Source organism: Ranitomeya imitator, chromosome 8 (genome assembly GCF_032444005.1).
Source record: "Ranitomeya imitator isolate aRanImi1 chromosome 8, aRanImi1.pri, whole genome shotgun sequence".
Lineage (NCBI taxonomy): Eukaryota > Metazoa > Chordata > Amphibia > Anura > Dendrobatidae > Ranitomeya > Ranitomeya imitator.
In genome coordinates, this window is record NC_091289.1 from 136,326,861 (window position 1) to 136,347,366 (window position 20,506).

General features: G+C 41.1%; 1 protein-coding gene across 3 annotated transcripts in view; it reads right to left on the minus strand.

Moving 5' to 3' along the window:
- Positions 1 to 20,506, minus strand: part of VAV3 (vav guanine nucleotide exchange factor 3) — a 237,549-nt gene that overhangs the window by 22,576 nt on the left and 194,467 nt on the right. For 2 of the 3 annotated variants that reach the window (XM_069737388.1, XM_069737387.1), the window contains exons 20-24: positions 11,489 to 11,625; positions 9,705 to 9,770; positions 4,925 to 4,962; positions 3,246 to 3,362; positions 1,327 to 1,414 (exon numbers count right to left, since the gene is read on the minus strand). In XM_069737388.1, coding sequence (XP_069593489.1) covers positions 1,327 to 1,414; positions 3,246 to 3,362; positions 4,925 to 4,962; positions 9,705 to 9,770; positions 11,489 to 11,625 — 446 coding nt within the window. The remainder of the gene's footprint in view (positions 1 to 1,326; positions 1,415 to 3,245; positions 3,363 to 4,924; positions 4,963 to 9,704; positions 9,771 to 11,488; positions 11,626 to 20,506) is intronic. The other variant, XM_069737389.1, reaches the window with a different exon arrangement.

Sequence of the window (20,506 nt, forward strand, 5' to 3'; positions counted from 1 at the left end):
CTAAATGGTAACTGATCTGTCTCAGATGTAGTCTGTGTGTAAATGGAAGGTGAAAAAGACCTATAGTGCTGGCATTCTTTTAGTCAGAAGCTGAAAACAGAGAGAGGACTGTGATCTGGATGGGTGAACCCATCCTGCTATTTGTTGCCTACTGGCATATGAACTGTTTACTTTAAGTTATAGATTTATGCCCAGAAGAGGCTGTTTTATTTTTTTACAAACTGAAGTTTTTATAAGTCAATAAAATGTCACATGTTTGGACTAAACTGCATTGCCTTTGTGAATGCTAACGGCTGCAAAAGAGTGTGAAATCTATACGATACACATAGCACATACGGTAAGTGTCATACCATGTATTTATACATCTACACAAAAGTTTACATACCCCAGCAGAATTTTTGCTTTCTTGGCCTGTGCATGTTATCAGGCCAAAATCACCAGGGTAAGTGAACTTTTAATCAGGGTCATTTGGATGTTTTGGGTTGTCATTATGATTTTAAAAGAGAAAACACAGTAGTTTGACAATAAATGGCTTCACCCAACCACTAACCATGAGTGGAGAAAAAGGTTTGGTGTTATCATTTATATTCTCTGAAAAAAGGCCAAGAAAGCAACAATTCTGCCAGGGTATGTAAACTTTTGAGCACCACTGTAAGTGTTAATAAACGCAACAATGCATATCACATATATACCCAATGGATGCTTACCCATTTCTCGGTGTCAAAATGAAAGCCTAGCAGCCCCTAGCAGAATCGCGTTTCGTATGGGCCTCCTCAAGAGGCTGGCAGCACAACGGAACACAATATTTTTTAACTTGATAACCCCTTTAGGGATTTGACTGGACACAGATTAAGCAATATTTTAGATGTGCCTATCTTATTAACATTGGGATATTTTAATTTAAAATGGATATTTTAATTTAAAACAATATAGCCATGGACTGTGGAGTAAACAACTCGAGCTACTGCCTTCATATGTTAGATGATTTCTCATGGACTACAGAACATCTAGAGAGTCTAATCTGGTTCCCTAAAAGAAATTCTAGGATTTAACCTTAGCCTACCTGGATATGCTACACAGGCTAATGAGGACAATGTGCCCACAGACATATTAACCAACAATTACAAAACCAGGAGAAAAGTCAATAATCTATGAATAAAATAACTAATGCCCACTGTGTGATACAGCGAAATCTTGAGGATCTCTTTAGCTAACAAGTCATATGACTTTCAAGTTGAGGAAAGATGCTCTTGGGCAGAAGGAGTTTAACAAACAATAGATCAGTGTGACATTTTTTTTCCGCGAAGGAGCGGAATCAATGCTTACCATTAAACTTTTAAATTTCCTATTTTCTGCAATGCGAAAAAAGCCATCTCTCGTTAATATCTTGATGTGCTTCACTTCATTGTTGTACCTGCGGGCAAGGCATAACTTCTGAATATAAATTTGCTTTTAATCAGCCAAGGATCAATAATTACCTGCGGGCAGGGCCCAAAATAAGAGTAAACAGATTCATTGCAGAGGCTGAGAGTATATTCCATCCAACACAGGTCTGACAACTCATTAACAGAATATATTTAGCCAGGTGAAGAAAAAGATGCAGTTTTGCTTTTTAAAAGATTGGTTAACCGGATCGTATTTATATCCAATTAGCTCCTTTATGTACAGTGTAATTTAATGCATATTATTTGTGGCCATGGGCTACTTTAGAAGGTATATGGCTATATGAAATTTGTGTCAAGATATTAAAAACTTCAAGGATGGCTATAAAGAAGGTACAGTAATGTATATTTACAAAGATTTCTCACAAATGTCGAATGTCATATAGTTATTTCATACGCCACGTATTAAAGGGAACCTGTCACCCCCAAAATGGAAGGTGAGCTAAGCCCACCGGCATCAGGGGCTTATCTATAGAATTCTGTAATGCTGTAGATAAGCCCTCGATGTATCCTGAAAGATGAGAAAAACAGGTTACATTGTACTCACCCAGCGGTGGTCCCGATCTCGTTCGATGGGTGTTGCGTTCCGGTCCGGGGCCTCCCATCTTCATCAGATGACGTCCTCTTCTTGTTTTAAGACTGCGGCGCCGCCGCAGGCGTACCTTGTCTGCCCTCTTGAGGGCAGAGCAAAGTACTGGAGTGCGCAGGTGCGGGGCCTCTCTGACCTTTCCCGGCGCCTGCGCATTGCAGTACTTTGCTCTGCCCTCAACAGGGCAGACAAGGTACGCCTGTGCCGGAGCCGCAGCGTGAAGACAAGAAGAGGACCTCATTGTAAGAAGATGGGAGGCCCTGGACAGCAACGCCCATCAGATGGGACCACCCCTGGGTGAGTATAATCTAACCTCTTTTTCTCATCTTTCAGGATACATCGGGGGCTTATCTACAGCATTACAGAAAGCTGTACATAAGCCCCTGATAAATACCAAGAAATACAGTAAAAAAAACAATGCACAAATATTAAGATAGTCCCCTGAGGAACTCACTATCAGTGATGATATCCGTGGGGATTACTCTTCCGCCCAGATGATGACTCTGGAGCTGATGTCATTGGTTTACTGTGCACACAATTAATATAGGTAGGATTCCCATGCTGATTACTGCTGTACATCATCACCAGTGCTAGGCTTACCTTTTACATATTTACTATCTCTATATACTTTACATCATAGACTTCTCTTATCTATGTGTGGATCATAGGGGCATTATCCCTTGAGCCTTATTTTGGGCTCTGGATTGAGGTTCTGTCACATTTTTCGTGCTGTTTTGAATATTTTTAATTGTTGATTTGTTCTTTTTTCCGTAAATATAGCTATAATATATAATTATAATATATAATTTTCTCTAGCTTGGAGGGCAGCTTCTTTGTATGTAACAGAATATATATTTTCGTTTTTCGGTATTGCCTGCATATTTTGATACTTCTCAATATTCATCTGTGGTGCCCACTCTTTATTTTGTTGGATGCCTGAAGCCTAGTCAATGGATGTCAGGCACAATCTAGATGTGCTGTGTGCTGCAATTCCATCACTTTGCGGTGGCCCAGTAATTACAGAGGAGCCCATGATACTGGCATTAGAGTGCCCGCTAAGTAAGTATGCACTGCCCTGGTCTGGCTGCCATTGAGCATCAACTTGAATGCTGGACCAGGGTCCTACAACTCTTTTTGTTCAACTCTAAGGGCTACTAACACAAGTACAAAGATGTCTGGCAAACAATAAATTGTGAGTTCTCATACAGACTTACTTAATACTGATTGCATATTCCCTGATCTCCTTCGTTCGGTGTCGGATGAGGTAGGTACTGTTTTCTCTGTTCATCAGCTCCACCTCTGCCTGAACCCTTTCCATGGCCCCTGCATACCTAGAAAAGGAAAAAAGACATTTTACATGTTAACGTGATAACAGTGTCATACAAACCAAAAAACATACAAATTACTCCAACCCAATTTTACTGCAGTCATTTTATAGACATAGTTTAATTATTAAAATTAGGATCAATTTAGACTGTAAGCTACAGGATGTAACAACCATGGGAACAATGAAGACTGTAAGCTATAGTATGTGCCAACCATGGGAACAATGAAGACTGTAAGCTATAATATGTACCAACCATGGGAACAAGGAAGACTGTAAGCTATAGTATGTACCAACAATGGGAACAAGCAAGACTGTAATCTACAGTATGTATAAACCATGGGAACAAGGAAGACTAAGCTACAGCATGCACCAACCATGAGAACAAGGAAGACTGTAAGCTACAGTATGTACCAACCACAGTAACAAGGAAGACTGTAAGCTACAGTATGTACTAACCATGAGAACAAGGAAGACTGTAAGCTACAGTATGTACCAATCATGAGAGCAAGGATGACTGTAAGCTACAGTATGTACCAACCATGAGAAGCTACAGTATGTACCAACCATGAGAACAAGGAAGACTGTAAGCTACAGTATGTACCAACCACAGTAACAAGGAAGACTGTAAGCTACAGTATGTACCAACCATGAGAACAAGGATGACGTAAAGTTACAGTATGTACAAACCATAAGAACAAGGAAGTACATAATACAGTATGTACTAACCACAGTAACAAGGAAGACTGTAAGCTACAGTATATTCTAACCATGGGAACAAGGAGGACTGTAAGCTACATCATATACTAACCATAGTAACAAGGAAGACTGTAAGCTACAGTATGTACTAACCATGGGAACAAGGAAGACTGTAAGCTACAGTATGTACCAACCATGGGAACAAGGAAGACTGTAAGCTACAGTATGTACCAAGCATAGGAACAAGGAAGACTGTAAGCTACAGTATGTACTAACCATGGGAACAAGAAGACTGTAAGTTACAGTACGTACTAACCATGGGAACAAGGAAGACTGTAAGCTACAGTATGTACTAACCATGGGAACAAGAATACTGTAAGTTACAGTATGTACTAACCATGGGAACAAGGAAGACTGTAAGCTACAGTATGTACTAACCATGGGAACAAGAAGACTGTAAGTTACAGTATGTACTAATTATGGGATCAAGAAGGCAATTTGAAGTCACCGTGTCACAAAAATAGGATAAACATAATACAAATTTATTCTACTAATCACATCCTGCATCAGGAATGGGTAAATCCCAGGAACCCAGTATGCCATTGTGTTTAGGAGAGTATTTTCTACTATTGCCTAACTTTTTGGATTGTGCTTATTAGAAATTAGATTGGTTCTATAGTGGTATGGCTGATTGGCTGCTTCTGTCCGCAGGGTTTTGTCCGTTTATAGCATAGAATCTTATTAGGATAAATATATAAAAGTACACCAGAGAATGTGATTTCATATGAACTCTCTTCTAAATCACTAGGTGACTAGTTATTTTAGTAATTTCAATGAAAGAAGTTTAAAGACTGAACTTCATGTACTCACCATGGCTGCCCGGAGTAATCTACTGGCTTTGGCATCTGCTATGGGAAAAGAGATGAGTAAAATATCTAGAACCACATTCTGTAAGGCTAACAACTCAAAAATTCATACATCAATCCAGTCTATTCTCTTCCAATGTTGGTCCTGAGAAAGAATAAACCCCATAAGGCAAAAGCCAATTTTTTTTCTGACTCTCAGTAAGGCCATTAGAATAAATTCCTGGATCAACAATCCATGACCAGAACCCTAAAAAGCATAACCTTTTAGTGAATTGACACTTCAGCACAGTAAAGGATCTCCTTGTTGATACTGAAGCCTTCTTGCTATAGATGTACAATTTCAGCACTCCTCCTGTGATTAAGCCATAGCTCAGGACAAAAACATGTTAAAGGGAACCTGTCACCCCCCAAAATCGAAGGTGAGCTAAGTCCACCAGCATCAGGGGCTTATCTACAGCATTCTGGAATGCTGTAGATAAGCCCCCGATGTATCCTGAAAGATGAGAAAAAGAGGATAGATTATACTCACCCAGGGGCAGTCCCGCTGCAGTCCGGTCCGATGGGCGTCGTGGTCCAGTCCGGGGCCTCTCATCTTCTTACGATGACGTCCTTTTCTTGTCTTTACGCTGCGGCTCTGGCGTACTTTGTCTGCCCTGTTGAGGGCAGAGCAAAGTACTGCAGTGCGCAGGCACCGGGAAAGGTCAGAGAGGCCCGGTGCCTGCGCACTGCAATACTTTGCTCTGCCCTCAACAGGACAGACAAAGTACGCCTGCGCCAGAGCCACAGCGTGAAGACAAGAAGAGGACCTCATTGTAAGAAGATGGGAGGCCCCGGACAGCAACGCCCATCAGACGGGACCACAACAGGACCGCCCCTGGGTGAGTATAATCTAACCTCTTTTTCTCATCTTCCAGGATACATCGGGGGCTTATCTACAGCATTATAAAATGCTGTAGATGAGCCCCTGATGCTGGTGGGCTTAGCTCACCTTCGATTTTGGGGGTGACAGGTTCCCTTTAATATCTACAACATTTTCCTAAATTTACTGCCAATGGATATGCTTTCAAAAAAACTTAGCGGATTTCCCATCTGTATTTTTATTTTTAAGATATCTCATCCACCCACTACAAAAAATATCAGCAGCATTAATTGACCAGAACTGTGGATTTGGAATACGCAGCATGTCAATTTACAGAGCAGACACCGGAGCTCACTTCACTCTTTGCGATGCAAATTGTCAAATAAGCAACTCAACCACGCCATTTTTGCACAGGAAATGCAATGTGGGCACAAACCCTGATGACTCGTTCACACGACCCTATTTTCGTTCTGTAAAACGGTAAAACAACGGACAACAGACAGACAACACTAGGACCGATGTTATTCAATGGGACCATGCAGATGAGAGATTTTTTTCATTGACAGAATGACGGAATCTGCATGTGAAAAAAAAAATCACAGTATGCGCTAGTTTCTTCCGAGTGTCCGTTCAAGTCTATGGGAATGCAAAAAAATCAGAATCACATTATAGCATCCATTTATTATGGATACATTTCAGTTCTGTAACAAAGGAAATTGTAAATGGGCCTGTAAATTATTAATACTGAAGTTGCTGCTGCACCAAAAACGGATTGTATACGGACTGCACACGGATGACAAGTGGGGAAAAAAATAGTCAGAATTTTCCAGATGAATCTCTTAAGGTACCGTCACACTGAAAGATATCGCTAGCGATCCGTGACGTTGCAGCGTCCTGGATAGCGATATCGTTCAGTTTGACACGCTGCAGCAATCAGGATCCTGCTGTGATGTCGTTGGTCGCTGCAGAAAGTCCAGCACTTTATTTCGTCGCTGGACTCCCTGCTGACATCGCTGAATCGGCGTGTTACTAAGCAGGGCCGCGCTTAGTAACCCGATGTTTACCCTGGTTACCAGCGTAAAAGTTAAAAAAAACAAACACTACATACTTACCTTCCGCTGTCTGTCCCCGGCGCTGTGCTTTCCTGCACTGACTGTGAGCACAGCGGCCGGAAAGCAGAGCGGTGACGTCACCGCTCTGCTTTCCGGCTGGCCGGCGCTCACAGCCAGTGCAGAGAAGCACAGCGCCGGGGACAGACAGCGGAAGGTAAGTATGTAGTGTTTGTTTTTTTTCTTTTACAATAGTAACCAGGGTAAACATCGGGTTACTAAGCGCGGCCCTGCGCTTAGTAACCCGATGTTTACCCTGGTTACCGGCATCGTTGGTCGCTGGAGAGCTGTCTATGTGACAGCTCTCCAGCGACCAAACAGCGACGCTGCAGCGATCGACATCGTTGTCGGTATCGCTGCAGTGTCGCTGAGTGTGAAGGTACTTTTAGGCTGTAGTCACACTATCAGTATGTGGTCAGTATTTTACATCAGTATTTGTAAGCCAAAACCAGGAGTGGGTGATAAATGCAGAAGTGGTGATATGTTTCTATTATACTTTTCCTCTGATTGTTCCAATCCTGGTTTTGGCTTCCAAATACTGATGTAAAATACTGACCGAATACTAATAGTGTGACTGCAGCCTTACGATGTTTTACAGTCAGTGTGAACCCGGTAAGAAACTACCGTATTTTTCGGACTATAAGGCGCACCCAGGTTTTAGAGGTGGAAAATAGAGAAAAAAATATTTGAAGCAAAAAAATGTGGTGAAATATTTAATAACATACTATTATATATAATAACACCACATATAATAGTATGTTATTATGTTGGAAGCTGCGGGACCAGTGTGGTGTCTGTACAGTACTACATGAAGATGCTGGAGGGTGAGTATAAGAATGGGGGCACAGGGCTTATATTTAAAGCACCACTCCAGCACTGCAAAATAACACTGGAGTGCTGCTTTAAAATCCAATGGGAGAACTATAACTCCCAGCATGTCCTGCAGATCCTATGACATGCTGGGAGTTATAGTTCACTAAAGAAGTGGCAGAGTGCTTTATTGTGTTTTGGAAAGACTAACCTCTTAATTGTGGCAGCCAGCCACACTGTGGTGAGGTAAAAGCATCCCATGACTGCACACACAGAGCCCTCCCTCTTGTTGCCTTTCCACAGCACAGGTAATGGAAGTCAGCAGATTCTAGTGTTGGACTCTGAACGACCTGTGATGATGTCAAGAAGAGGGAGGGCTCTGTGCTGCCATGTGATGCTCCAGCCCGCCCACTTCTGACATCATCACAGGTCCTCCTTGTGCACACTGCACAGCACTCAGCTCCAGCCCAAGAAGGTACAGCGATCTCCTCTCCCCCGGACCCTGCTGCTGCCTCCTCCTCCCCCGGACACACAGATCTCCCCAGCTGCTGCAGGAATCAGCACTGGGTAAGCCATCTGTGTCCCTGCTTAAGTGCAGTATTCATTTGCCTCTCCCAGCTCACTGATCAGCTGATAGGTGGGCGGGGAGTAGCTACTGAATATTCACTGCACTTAATCATCGGGACCACATGGTTTCCCCAGCACTGATTCCAGGCAGCAGGGACATCCTGAAGTGGGATAACAGTGCGATCCCACTCACTGCTGCCCCCCTCCCCACATGCTACATCCATACCATAAGACGCACCAACACTTTCCTCCCAAATTTGGAGGAAAAAAAGTGCGTCTTATGGTCAGAAAAATACGGTATATCCTAACCTTTTTAGAAAGTGTCGAACATAAGTTCTAGAGTAGGATTCTATCATGCCACCTCTAATTAGTAAGCCGTCTCCAAACACGCTCATATATTAATCAATTATTACTACGGTTAATTAAACTTCTGTGCAACAAGTGACATTTGGAGGACAGAAGAATAAGAGTCAATTAGCGCATACTACAGTAAAGATGACGATGTTCATCCAGTAGGTCAATGTACCCAACTTTATCCATTTACTGCTGTATATGCAGTCTACTAAATACTGGGTGCATAGCCACTAGTGATGAGCAAACGTGCTCGGATAAGGTATTATCCTAGCATACTCGGGTGCTAACTGAGTGTCTTCGACGTGCTTGAAAAATATGTTCGAGTCCCCGCACCTGCATGTCTTGTAGATGTTCGTCAGTCGCAACACATGCAGGGATTACCTGTTTGTTGGTAAATTCCTGCATGTTGGGCGGACGTCGAACAACCACGAGAGATGCAGGTGCTGGGACTTGAACATATTTGTCAAGCATGTTGAAGACACTGGGTTAGCACCCGAACATGCTGGGATAACACTGTATCGCTCATCACTAATAGCCACGAGACATAATGGCTGCAGAACTCCATTACTTTCATCAATGCTTTGGACCGACTGCAAAGTAAATTGGGTATGATAGTTTGACTGAAAATTCTGGTGCTTAGGCTAAGTGCATAACAAAAAACAAAAAAATGTCTGATTTTGATCCAGAAAAACACGGATGATTTTTCATCTGTATTGTAAACTGTGTGCAAACTTTTTCACATTCCATCTTTTTTTTTACATCAAAAGTTAATAACATTTTGCAAGACCAAATACAGTTTTTTATGTTAAGAACTGCAATGTATTCGTAAAAATTGGATGCTATATGGATGATCAGTATAAAATCCAATATTTTTTTGCACCCATTAGATCCACGCAAAAAAATTGTCTTCTGAACAGCCAAATGAAATAACATCGGGCCGAGTGCTGTCCATGTGAGGCCGGGGTTTTCACGCACAGCACTCAGATATAAAAGGCGGAGTGGTGTATATACAGTATATTAAGTCCCACGCCACATTTCTGCCAACACCTATCTGGATTTTATCGGGAAGGTAAATTCATACTTACACATGGGCTTGGTTTTACTGCATCACTTGGAAAAAAGCCAAGCTCTCCCGTGGCAATATTTTTTCCCTGAAACAGAATAACAAAACTAGGTTTTTTTTTGTCCAAAAATGTAAAAATATACACAATGGAATGGTTTTGATAATACATCAGGCATCCCTCCTGTTATCCTACAAGTCCATAAGCAAAATATTCATAAAAATCATAATATGCATGGGTATCCGATAAGACATGTGCCCTAACCGGCAATACAACAGATCAGCAATTGGGCTTCAATTACTCCCAGGGCTATTATTATGGAGATGTCGGCCATGGCAATCACAACGACACAATCAAAAGTATCCAAGGCACCAATCCAGAAGGACTTTTGACAAGAAGCAGTTCTTTATATTAATGTCTAAAACCAGCAGCACAGTCCTATAATTCTGTTCACACGTGGATGGGTGCAGTGCGATCAGACGACCTGGAGCACTTGGAGGAGAAGAATATCCTTCTTTATTAACACAATGGTGTAAAGTATAGCTATATATTCCCAAAGTAACACCCCTTGATAACACTAAGCATCAATCACTTGGTGTAATTGATAATTAAAGAGTGTTATTTGCATATAAATAGCTACAGTTTACACCATTTCTTTGCATGAAATGGCTCATATTATTATTTAAAGCACCCTTAATTTCAGGGTGATCTACATCTAAAAAAGGGGTTATATAAAATTATTTTTATATATATTTAAGTAAATAAAGAGACTGTTAGACAGATATTGAGAGGGGAGGGGACCCTGCCCTTATGGGCTTACAATCTGCTGGTTGGTGGGGCAGGAGACAGCTGGTCGGGGGTTGCAGCGGGTGGTGAGGTGGCAACAGGGTCATTGTCGGCTATAGGCGTTTTTGAACAGATGAGTTTTCAGATTCCGTTTGAAGGTTCCAAAAGTGGGAGATAATTGAATGTGCTGAGGCATTGAATCTCAGAGGATGGGGACACCCAGTAGAAGTCTTGGAGGAGTTTTGGTGAGGAACATACAAGAGCAGAGAAAAGAAGCAGGTTTTTAGAGGATCGAACATTATGTGCGAGGGAGACAAAATATGGATGGCTGTCACGGGGTTACCACAACAGAGAGGAGCCAGAAGACTGCAGCATCTGATTGTTCCTATTCCTATGCTAAGAAGTAGCACTTCTTTTTAATGTTGTTATTTTGGCAGAAGAAGGGTTAATCAGTAATGTTGAAAACTCTGAGCTCTCAGCTGAGCTCAGTTAGCCACCCCCATCCCCTTTATAATCTGGGTCCTGATTCAAACCTTTGTCAGAGCTAGCTTTTGCTGCATGGCTTAGGAGGAGAGGTGTTCATATGAGAAGGAGTTTTGGAGGCGTTACCCTTGTTTCTGTAGCCTTGTTTGTCAAGTTGGTGTACTGCGGTGCACAGTAGTGCACCTCTTCCCTCGGAGGGTGAAGAGAACAGATGCAGGACAGGAGATAAAGCAAGGGTGGAGGCCCCGGCATCTTCACCTTCAGAAGTATCCTGGGAAGTAGCGCGAGCTAGGGAACCTCCTAATGTTAGTGACAGGGAAGGAGCCCCTGGTCCCGGGTCAACCGACAGCTGAGTCGTGACAATTGTGTTCTCCAACATGATCAGAATTCTGGGGTTGAAGCGGATGGAGCAAAGTGAATTCTATCATTTTATATTGCATAAATGCCACAATCAGTAATGATTGCTGCATCTCATGGGTGAATTGTCAAGCATCTTCCCTGGAATAATCTCTTATACAACAATATGACCAAAAACCTACCTGCCAAAACAGGCTGAGGGGATCTGCCCTGATTAACTCAATGGTGTCTCCAACCTGTATGGTGAGCGAAGGGCCATTGTTTACTGGAGGTGCGGGGTAACCGTTGTAAGGTCGAATAACCTGCAACTTTGGTAAACCTGTAAGTTAAATGCAACAAAAATGAAAGATTAGAAATGGAATATTCTCAAAAACACTTAGAGATGTGAAGAAGCTAGATTTATCATTCATATACCAGCAGAACTAAATTCCAAAGTCAGTTTAAAGACACCCAGTCAAAAATGTACACCCATCTCCAAACCATACATAAGATTGTTTTGCCCTTTAAAATATGAGCCAGGCAATTATTTAATGACCTTAAAGCACTGATCCAGAAATCACATTTTGTAGTTGGGTCTGGGAGTGCATTGGAATGATGCACTTAAATCTCCTGAGCTGCAGGCTGTATTTATTAACTAGTTGCATCCTCCCCTGCTGATTGACAGGTCGTCTAATAGGCTAGTGGCCATTGTATCAGAGCAATCGGCAGGACAGGGTGCTGCTAAGTAGGGAAATACAGATAGAGAGTGCATCATCATGCCCCAATGCACTTTGAGACACAAAAACACAATTTCTGACTGCTGGATCAGCACTTTGGGGTCATAAAGAGATTAGCTTGCTTATCTTTTAAAGAGCCACTGTCATATAAAGGATTTGGAGGGTGGTTAAAGTTTCTGAAGCTTTTCTTTAAAAATAAACTCTAACGGAAATTTTGTTTTCCATAGTAAGTATATATTATGGAGTACTCCAAACCTCCTATGTTTCATTGTTTGGACCTGTAGCTTTAATGTTGATCTCAGGCCACGTGTTGGTGATGCAGCCCTATTAGTAATAACAGGCACCTTGTGTGGAAATTATAGCCATATACATAGTATCCTGGACATATTCAGAAACAGTCTATGCCGGTAGTCCTGAAGATATGTAAGGCTAGATGTACATAAGCATATTTTAAGAAATTGCAATATGTATTCATCAGTATTACAGTGGGGCAAAAAAGTATTTAGTCAGTCAGCAATAGTGCAAGTTCCACCACTTAAAAAGATGAGAGGCGTCTGTAATTTACATCATAGGTAGACCTCAACTATGGGAGACAAACTGAGAAAAAAAATCCAGAAAATCACATTGTCTGTTTTTTTAACATTTTATTTGCATATTATGGTGGAAAATAAGTATTTGGTCAGAAACAAAATTTCATCTCAATACTTTGTAATATATCCTTTGTTGGCAATGACAGAGGTCAAACGTTTTCTGTAAGTCTTCACAAGGTTGCCACACACTGTTGTTGGTATGTTGGCCCATTCCTCCATGCAGATCTCCTCTAGAGCAGTGATGTTTTTGGCTTTTCGCTTGGCAACACAGACTTTCAACTCCCTCCAAAGGTTTTCTATAGGGTTGAGATCTGGAGACTGGCTAGGCCACTCCAGGACCTTGAAATGCTTCTTACAAAGCCACTCCTTCGTTGCTCTGGCGGTGTGCTTTGGATCATTGTCATATTGAAAGACCCAGCCACGTTTCATCTTCAATGCCCTTGCTGATGGAAGGAGGTTTGCACTCAAAATCTCACGATACATGGCCCCATTCATTCTTTCATGTACCCGGATCAGTCATCCTGGCCCCTTTGCAGAGAAACAGCCCCAAAGCATGATGTTTCCACCACCATGCTTTACAGTAGGTATGGTGTTTGATGGATGCAACTCAGTATTCTTTTTCCTCCAAACACGACAAGTTGTGTTTCTACCAAACAGTTCCAGTTTGGTTTCATCAGACCATAGGACATTCTCCCAAAACTCCTCTGGATCATCCAAATGCTCTCTAGCAAACTTTAGACGGGCCCGGACATGTACTGGCTTAAGCAGTGGGACACATCTGGCACTGCGGGATCTGAGTCCATGGTGGTGTAGTGTGTTACTTATGGTAGGCCTTGTTACATTGGTCCCAGCTCTCTGCAGTTCATTCACTAGGTCCCCCTGCGTGGTTCTGGGATTTTTGCTCACCGTTCTTGTGATCATTCTGACTCCACGGGGTGGGATTTTGCGTGGAGCCCCAGATCGAGGGAGATTATCAGTGGTCATGTATGTCTTCCATTTTCTAATTATTGCTCCCACTGTTGATTTCTTCACTCCAAGCTGGTTGGCTATTGCAGATTCAGTCTTCCCAGCCTGGTGCAGGGCTACAATTTTGTTTCTGGTGTCCTTTGACAGCTCTTTGGTCTTCACCATAGTGGAGTTTGGAGTCAGACTGTTTGAGGGTGTGCACAGGTGTCTTTTTATACTGATAACAAGTTTAAACAGGTGCCATTACTACAGGTAATGAGTGGAGGAAAGAGGAGACTCTTAAAGAAGAAGTTACAGGTCTGTGAGAGCCAGAAATCTTGATTGTTTGTTTCTGACCAAATACTTATTTTCCACCATAATATGCAAATAAAATGTTAAAAAAACAGACAATGTGATTTTCTGGATTTTTTTTTCTCAGTTTGTCTCCCATAGTTGAGGTCTACCTATGATGTAAATTACAGATGCCTCTCATCTTTTTAAGTGGTGGAACTTGCACTATTGCTGACTGACTAAATACTTTTTTGCCCCACTGTATATGTGATATTGTAGCAAGTTATCAATAATACATTCATATTACAGATCATTAATAATGGTGGTCTATATTTTAGAGAAACATTGAATTACATAAGGTAGTCCCTTTAAAAACTTAATGCCATGATGATGATATACTGATGCAATGCAAATTATATGCAGATAATACACAGATGCTTCCATATTCTGAAGATTTCTTGTACTCCTCAATATTCACCTATATTTATTTACTATGGACTGACAACATATATGGCCACCACTAAGAGACAGAAAATAAGTTGTCACACAATGGTCTGTTCATCTTGACAAGTCCGTAAATATCAGGTCTACAGAATACTGGAACCGCTTCTTAAACCAAATGTTCGGCCCTGATAAAATAATAAAGTCTATACTCACCTCCCGTGCCGACACTCGCTCTCTCCGGGGCTATGATGCGGTGTTGTGACACATGATGCCCGACCCCCAATCAGCACTGGCATGACTGTCTCAGCCTCTGGACAAACTGAACGTGAAGAGGAAGTCCGAGATCTCGAGAATGGCATTGGCACGGGAAGTGAGTATAGGCTTTATTTTTTCATCGGGGCCGAACATTTGGTTTTAGAAGGGGTTGTCCTAGCAGTGGACAACCCCCTTCAGACTGGCATTTAATATTCTGGTGTTAGGGTAAAGAGCACTGGACAAAAATTAGACTAATTTATTAAGGGACTCTAGAATCTTAACTGGAACTTATCAGAAACTTTTACTCCCCCCTCCCAAACCATTAATATAGTTGTGTTACCCTTTAAAAGATAAGCCAGTTGATCCCTTTATGACCCAAAGCACTGCTCCAGATTCAAAACATTGCATTCTGAACTTGTGCCTAGAAGTGCAATGGGAAGTTATGATGCACTTCCAGCTATTCCCTACTATGTTGTTTGCTCTGTTACACAGCCACTGACCTGCTGTCAATTAACAAAGTGTGGGTGCTGCTAGGCTGGGAATACAGCATGAGCCTGAGAATTTAGAAGTGCATCTTCCCGACCCAATGCACTTCCAGACACAACCTCAAAACGTGATTTCTCGCTGATGAATAAGTGCTTAGAAGTCATAAAGGGATCAACTAGCTTATTCTTTAAAGAGCAACATAGTGATATTAAAGAAGCACTCCTCCCATCAAAGTTCTTATTCTCTTAATATATTGCAGCCATCATATTATATAGTGCTGTGTACTCACAATTGCTCATTTTGCCTTTCTACCCAGCTAATTCATCTCTTTTCCATTAGGTTTATGACATCACGTGATTAAGAACTGACTAGCTGAATCCTTCTAAGCTCTATGTAGAAATAGGAGGTCAATTTTCTTTGCACAAGCCACGAATCACTGTAAAACTCTAAGACAGGGAGAGGAGAAGCTAGGACCCAGAGTTGAAGAGGGGGACGATAGATGCAGGGATAATAGACTTGATGTTGCTACATAGAGCAGAAAAAGGAGAATAATTAATTGGGTAGAAAGGCAAAATTATCAATTGTAGGTGCACAGTGCTATATAATATGATCAATGCAATATATTAAGATCAGGCAGTATGACAGGGTTTCACTGCCATTGTTGCCTAATAGATGCCAGACACCCATATCAAGCAACCCAGTTTACAGACATTATTTAATAAGAGATCCTTCTTAGTACGGTAGGACTGAGAAATAAAAATAATGACCTAGCTAAATGTAATCTACTAGAAATATGATATTTCTGCATCCCACATAATGCCGCAGTGTATTTGTGTTCTTAACTAGGTGGGTAGACCTTACTTTAGCTAAGAAACTTCCATTATTATAAAAATGCCAGGATTAATTTCTAAACATCACAACCGGCAGAATATGCTCATATTAGCAAGATAATGATCTGCAGACAAAGTCACTAATTGGCACTGGCGGGAAACCCAGATGCTGTAAATGAATTTATGTTAAAATTAGTAAGCATTTAGCACATTACATTAGATCTCCGACTGATGTGCATTCATGTATCCAAATTATCAATGCAAATGCGGCTGAGGTGTTTCCCATGTGGTTCTAATGTACAGTAACTGTATCATACAGAAAATATAAGCTGAAAGCTGGCAATAAAAAACTAATAACAGATGATGACAACCCGCCGTCCTATAGAGCGAAAGGGTCGTATACAATCTGAGCAGGCATCTGCAATACAGCTTCATAAGAAACCCTGTAAACACATGTGGCATATGTTCTATAGGGATAACCTCATACGCCTGCCCCATTACACGTATGTAAACCTACAGCATTAGCTCATCCAAAACCTATGTATTAGATATTAAATAGCCAATAGCCAACACAAAGCAGCAAGTATTTGTGAAGTGTAAAGGAAATGATACATGGCTTTCTAAAGACTTTAAATATACAAATCTGAAAATTGTGACGTGCATTTGTATTCAGCCCCCCCGAGTCAATACTTCATATGAACGCCTTTCCCTGTGATTACTGCTGCGGTTCATTTGGGGTCTGTCTCTACCATCTTTATAAATCTAGAGGCTGAAACTTTTGCCCATTCTTCTTTGAACACTCGCTTTCACTCACTGAGATTGGATGGAGGTGTCTGTAAAAGGCAATTGTCAAGTCTTGCCACAGGGTCTCAATGGGATTTAGGTCTGGACTGTGACTGGGCCATTCACACACATGAAAATACTTTGATCTTAACCATCAATTGTAGCTCTGGCAGTATGTTTAGGCTTGGTGAACCAACGCTCCAGTCTCGTCTTTTGCAGCCTCTAACAAGTATTCTTCCAGGATTGCCCTGTATATAGCTCCATCCTTCTTCCTATCAACTCTGGCCAGCTTCCATGTCCCTGCTGAAGAAAAGTCTCCCCACAGCATGATGCTGCCACTACAATGTTTGATGATGGGGATGGTGTTTTCAGGGTGATGTGCAGTGTTAGTTTAGCGTTTTGCTTTGAGCCCCAAAAGTTCTACTTTGGTATCATCGGGCCAGTGCACCTTCTTCCACCTGCTTGCTACGTCCCCTTAATAGCTTTTTGCAAACTGTAAATGGGACTTCTTATGGCCTGCTTTCAGAAACGGCTTTCTTCTTTCCACTCTACCATAAAGGTCAGATTTGTGGAGTACACACCTAATAATTGTCCAGATGACAAGATTCTCCTACTTGAGCTGTGACTTTCTGCAGCTCCTTCTGTGTGACCATGGGCTAAGATTCTCCTGCAGTGTGGCTGCTACAAAACATTATGGCTAGGGGACACTCTAAAACATATGTATGTCTGAAAATAACTCAATTATGAGTTAAACTCATAATGTAAGGAACACTGTTTTAGCGGTGCGATCATGGTATTCCAGGGGTTCCGAAGCTCCACAGTATCAGGGAAGCAGAGGGCTATAGTGGTCTCCAGGAGAGGAATATTAAAGGAATCATTCTCTGCACACAGGCCTTGGTGAGTGCAGTGTTTATGGGTTCGTCGGTCACAAAGCTGAACGGACAGCAGGTATTATAAAAGGTAAACGGGCTTGAGCTTTGGCTAAGCAGCGGTTTTGGTTGTAAGTAGTTTATTATATGAATTATTGTTGGTTATCTATGTATTAATTAATTTTTAATAAAGGCTGTGGCCAAAGCATTTTCCACTAAGTCAACGTGCTTCTGTGTAATTACTAGGTATCTTAATGTAAGAATATAGCTATGGTTAGTTATTGTTAACATGCAGTGTAATGCCATGTTGTGTTTAGATAAGGGGGAACCAGAAGAGAAATGTTGGTCATTCGTACCGGACAGTCACTGTTGAGGCCTGAACGCTGAGCACGGACTTTCTGCTTAAGTGCGATGTAGTGTTTGGGGTAAGTCCGTGGTGGGGCGAAAAAGAAAGATAATTTTTTTTTCTTTTCTTAGCTGTTCGGGCATTCATTATTTCCAATGGGGTTCGGGTTCTGGTGGAAGTTCAGGTTTGTTCTGGTACCCAAACAGAAGTCTATAGAAAGTTTGGGTCAGGTACCAGATGGCAAACTTCCACCGTTCTGCCCATCCCTAGTTGTGTTCCTTCTGCTGCTATGAGGAAGAAATGAGCTCCCTCTCTGACCTGGTACTACCTGTTAGCAATAAAACTACAATAGTGCAACAAAATGAAAATAATGTAGAATACAATATAGATTTTAAAGTAACATCTGCACAAAAATATGAAAAATGTGTAAAAATGTTGTTGTTAAAATGGAGCCGCTTTTGAGTGCACAGCGCATTGGTAGAAATCTGGCGGGGTTATACAGAGCTCATATGAATATGGAGGGCTACATGGCTGCAAGTTTACTAGTCCTCTAGTGATAATCTCCTACTGATAAAATATTTTTTACCAAAACTACATCAGCAGCCCAGAAAGTGGCACATTACTGCACTTAGATTAGTTGGCGAAAACTTGGCGACATATTCCCTGTAAAATGATTTTTTTAATTAACCAGATAGAAGTTGGAAGATACACCAAATTTACTAAAGATGCTCTCCAAAAATATAGGCGATGATCCATAGCTGCCATAAGGTGACGGTATAGTCCGCCTGGCGGATTGCATCAAATGTACATGCAACATGCAAATTCTAAAAGTCATAAAACAATGAAAGCAATCGCAGCAGTGTTAGAATATCTAGGCTGATATACATCAGACTCTCAAACAGAATTGTAGCACTTTTCTGGCGTATAAAGACAGATACATGAGACCCATAATTATAAGATATTTAGCTTATCTATCTTACAGTTTTGCATCTGTTTTACCTTCTACCTGACACAATCTGATAGTGTTTATAATTCCATTAACTAAACTATTTGTTCTTATAATGACGGCAAATGTCCACACAATCCTAATTTCCAAATAACATCAAACTAAAAGCTATTATATGATGGTGCATCTGTGGGCAAACAATGAAAATCTGTCCAAGGTTATGGAGCCGTATAGCATTGCTTATAGGGGAGAATACCTCCATACATACGGAGCCCAGTACACCGTGCCAGGATTTGTTCTGTCGGTATCTGTAGGTATTGGGGTCCTCTATGTGCTTCTTTGTGAAATCCAAGATCAAGACACAGAGATAAAGTAAAGCCCTGAACTCTTACATTTTGCACTATGTAACTGATCCGTGGAAGCTGATAATAGTTAAAATGTCGGCTATACCTTTCACCTCTTACTCATTTATTTGATGCTGCAAGGTATATAATTAGAAAAATGTAGTAAAAAATACTGTCTTTTTGATAATAGATTGTAACATTTATTCAATAGCAAAATAGAATCAAAGTATTAAAGTCACCATATACAAAATTGTAAAAAACACATAGTCATTTAGAAGTAACTCCGAAAGCGAAGGATACAAGTAACACCTCCACAAATCCACACTAGTAGTAAAACTTCGGCCCCCCCGGAAAAGCCAACACGAAACGCGCGTAGGGGCTGGCGTTCCACTTCCACACTACGACCAGGATGGGTGAGGATCAGTCCTGTACATTTGTGTGTGACTAGATGTCTGTTGGGACATATAGTGCTTGTTGTTATATGGCCTATATACTTTGTGAATCTGATACCTCGGGTCCGGATGTTTTACTACTAGTGTGGATTTGTGGAGGTGTCACTTGTATCCTTCACTTTTGGAGTTACTCCATTTTTCTAATTATATATGATGTTGGGAGTTTCTGTCATGATCTAGATCGGTTATTTTGTTGCTCTGATCTATATAACTACCGGTATCTGCATTTTTAAAGGTGTTGTCCACAATTTTTTTTCTTAAATCAAATGTTTTAATTAAAGTTTTCCAAAAGTAGAAACAATGCAAACAAGGTGTCTCTTACACTTACCATCCCAAACGTCTTCCACCAATAAAGTACAGTAGATTAAGTACAATAGCAGATGTCACAGTACAGAAACATCTAAATATCCTTCTCGTTGCCGATTCGTACGATAACAGATAAACTAGCACAGCTCTTGGTGTTTAAAACCTAGATGCGGGCGACTAGTTCTGACGGTTATAAAAGACCCATGCGGTGCCTATGTAGCCCTCTCGGTGCAAGACCCGCACCATCAATCCATGAGGCCCAGAATTATTTTAAGCTTAGCAATAAGTGTATGCACAAAATTGAATGGAATCAAGCTGGTATCCATTTTTGACTTTCATTTTTTTATTTACTATTTGCAGCTTGATTTGACCTCTACCCCGCGTGTTGCAATGTATTATACCTTTTATAACTGTTGTTCACTGTGATTTATATAGCTTTTTCAATGTTGTGCTTATACTTATTGCTTTTACCTGTATTGTTTACTACTTTAACGTTCCTTTTTTTTTGCATATTTTGTTGTATTGTGGGAATTTTTCATTCATTTTCCTTTTTCTGGTTCAAACCTGTTAAGGATTGTTACCATCACTTTATATTGT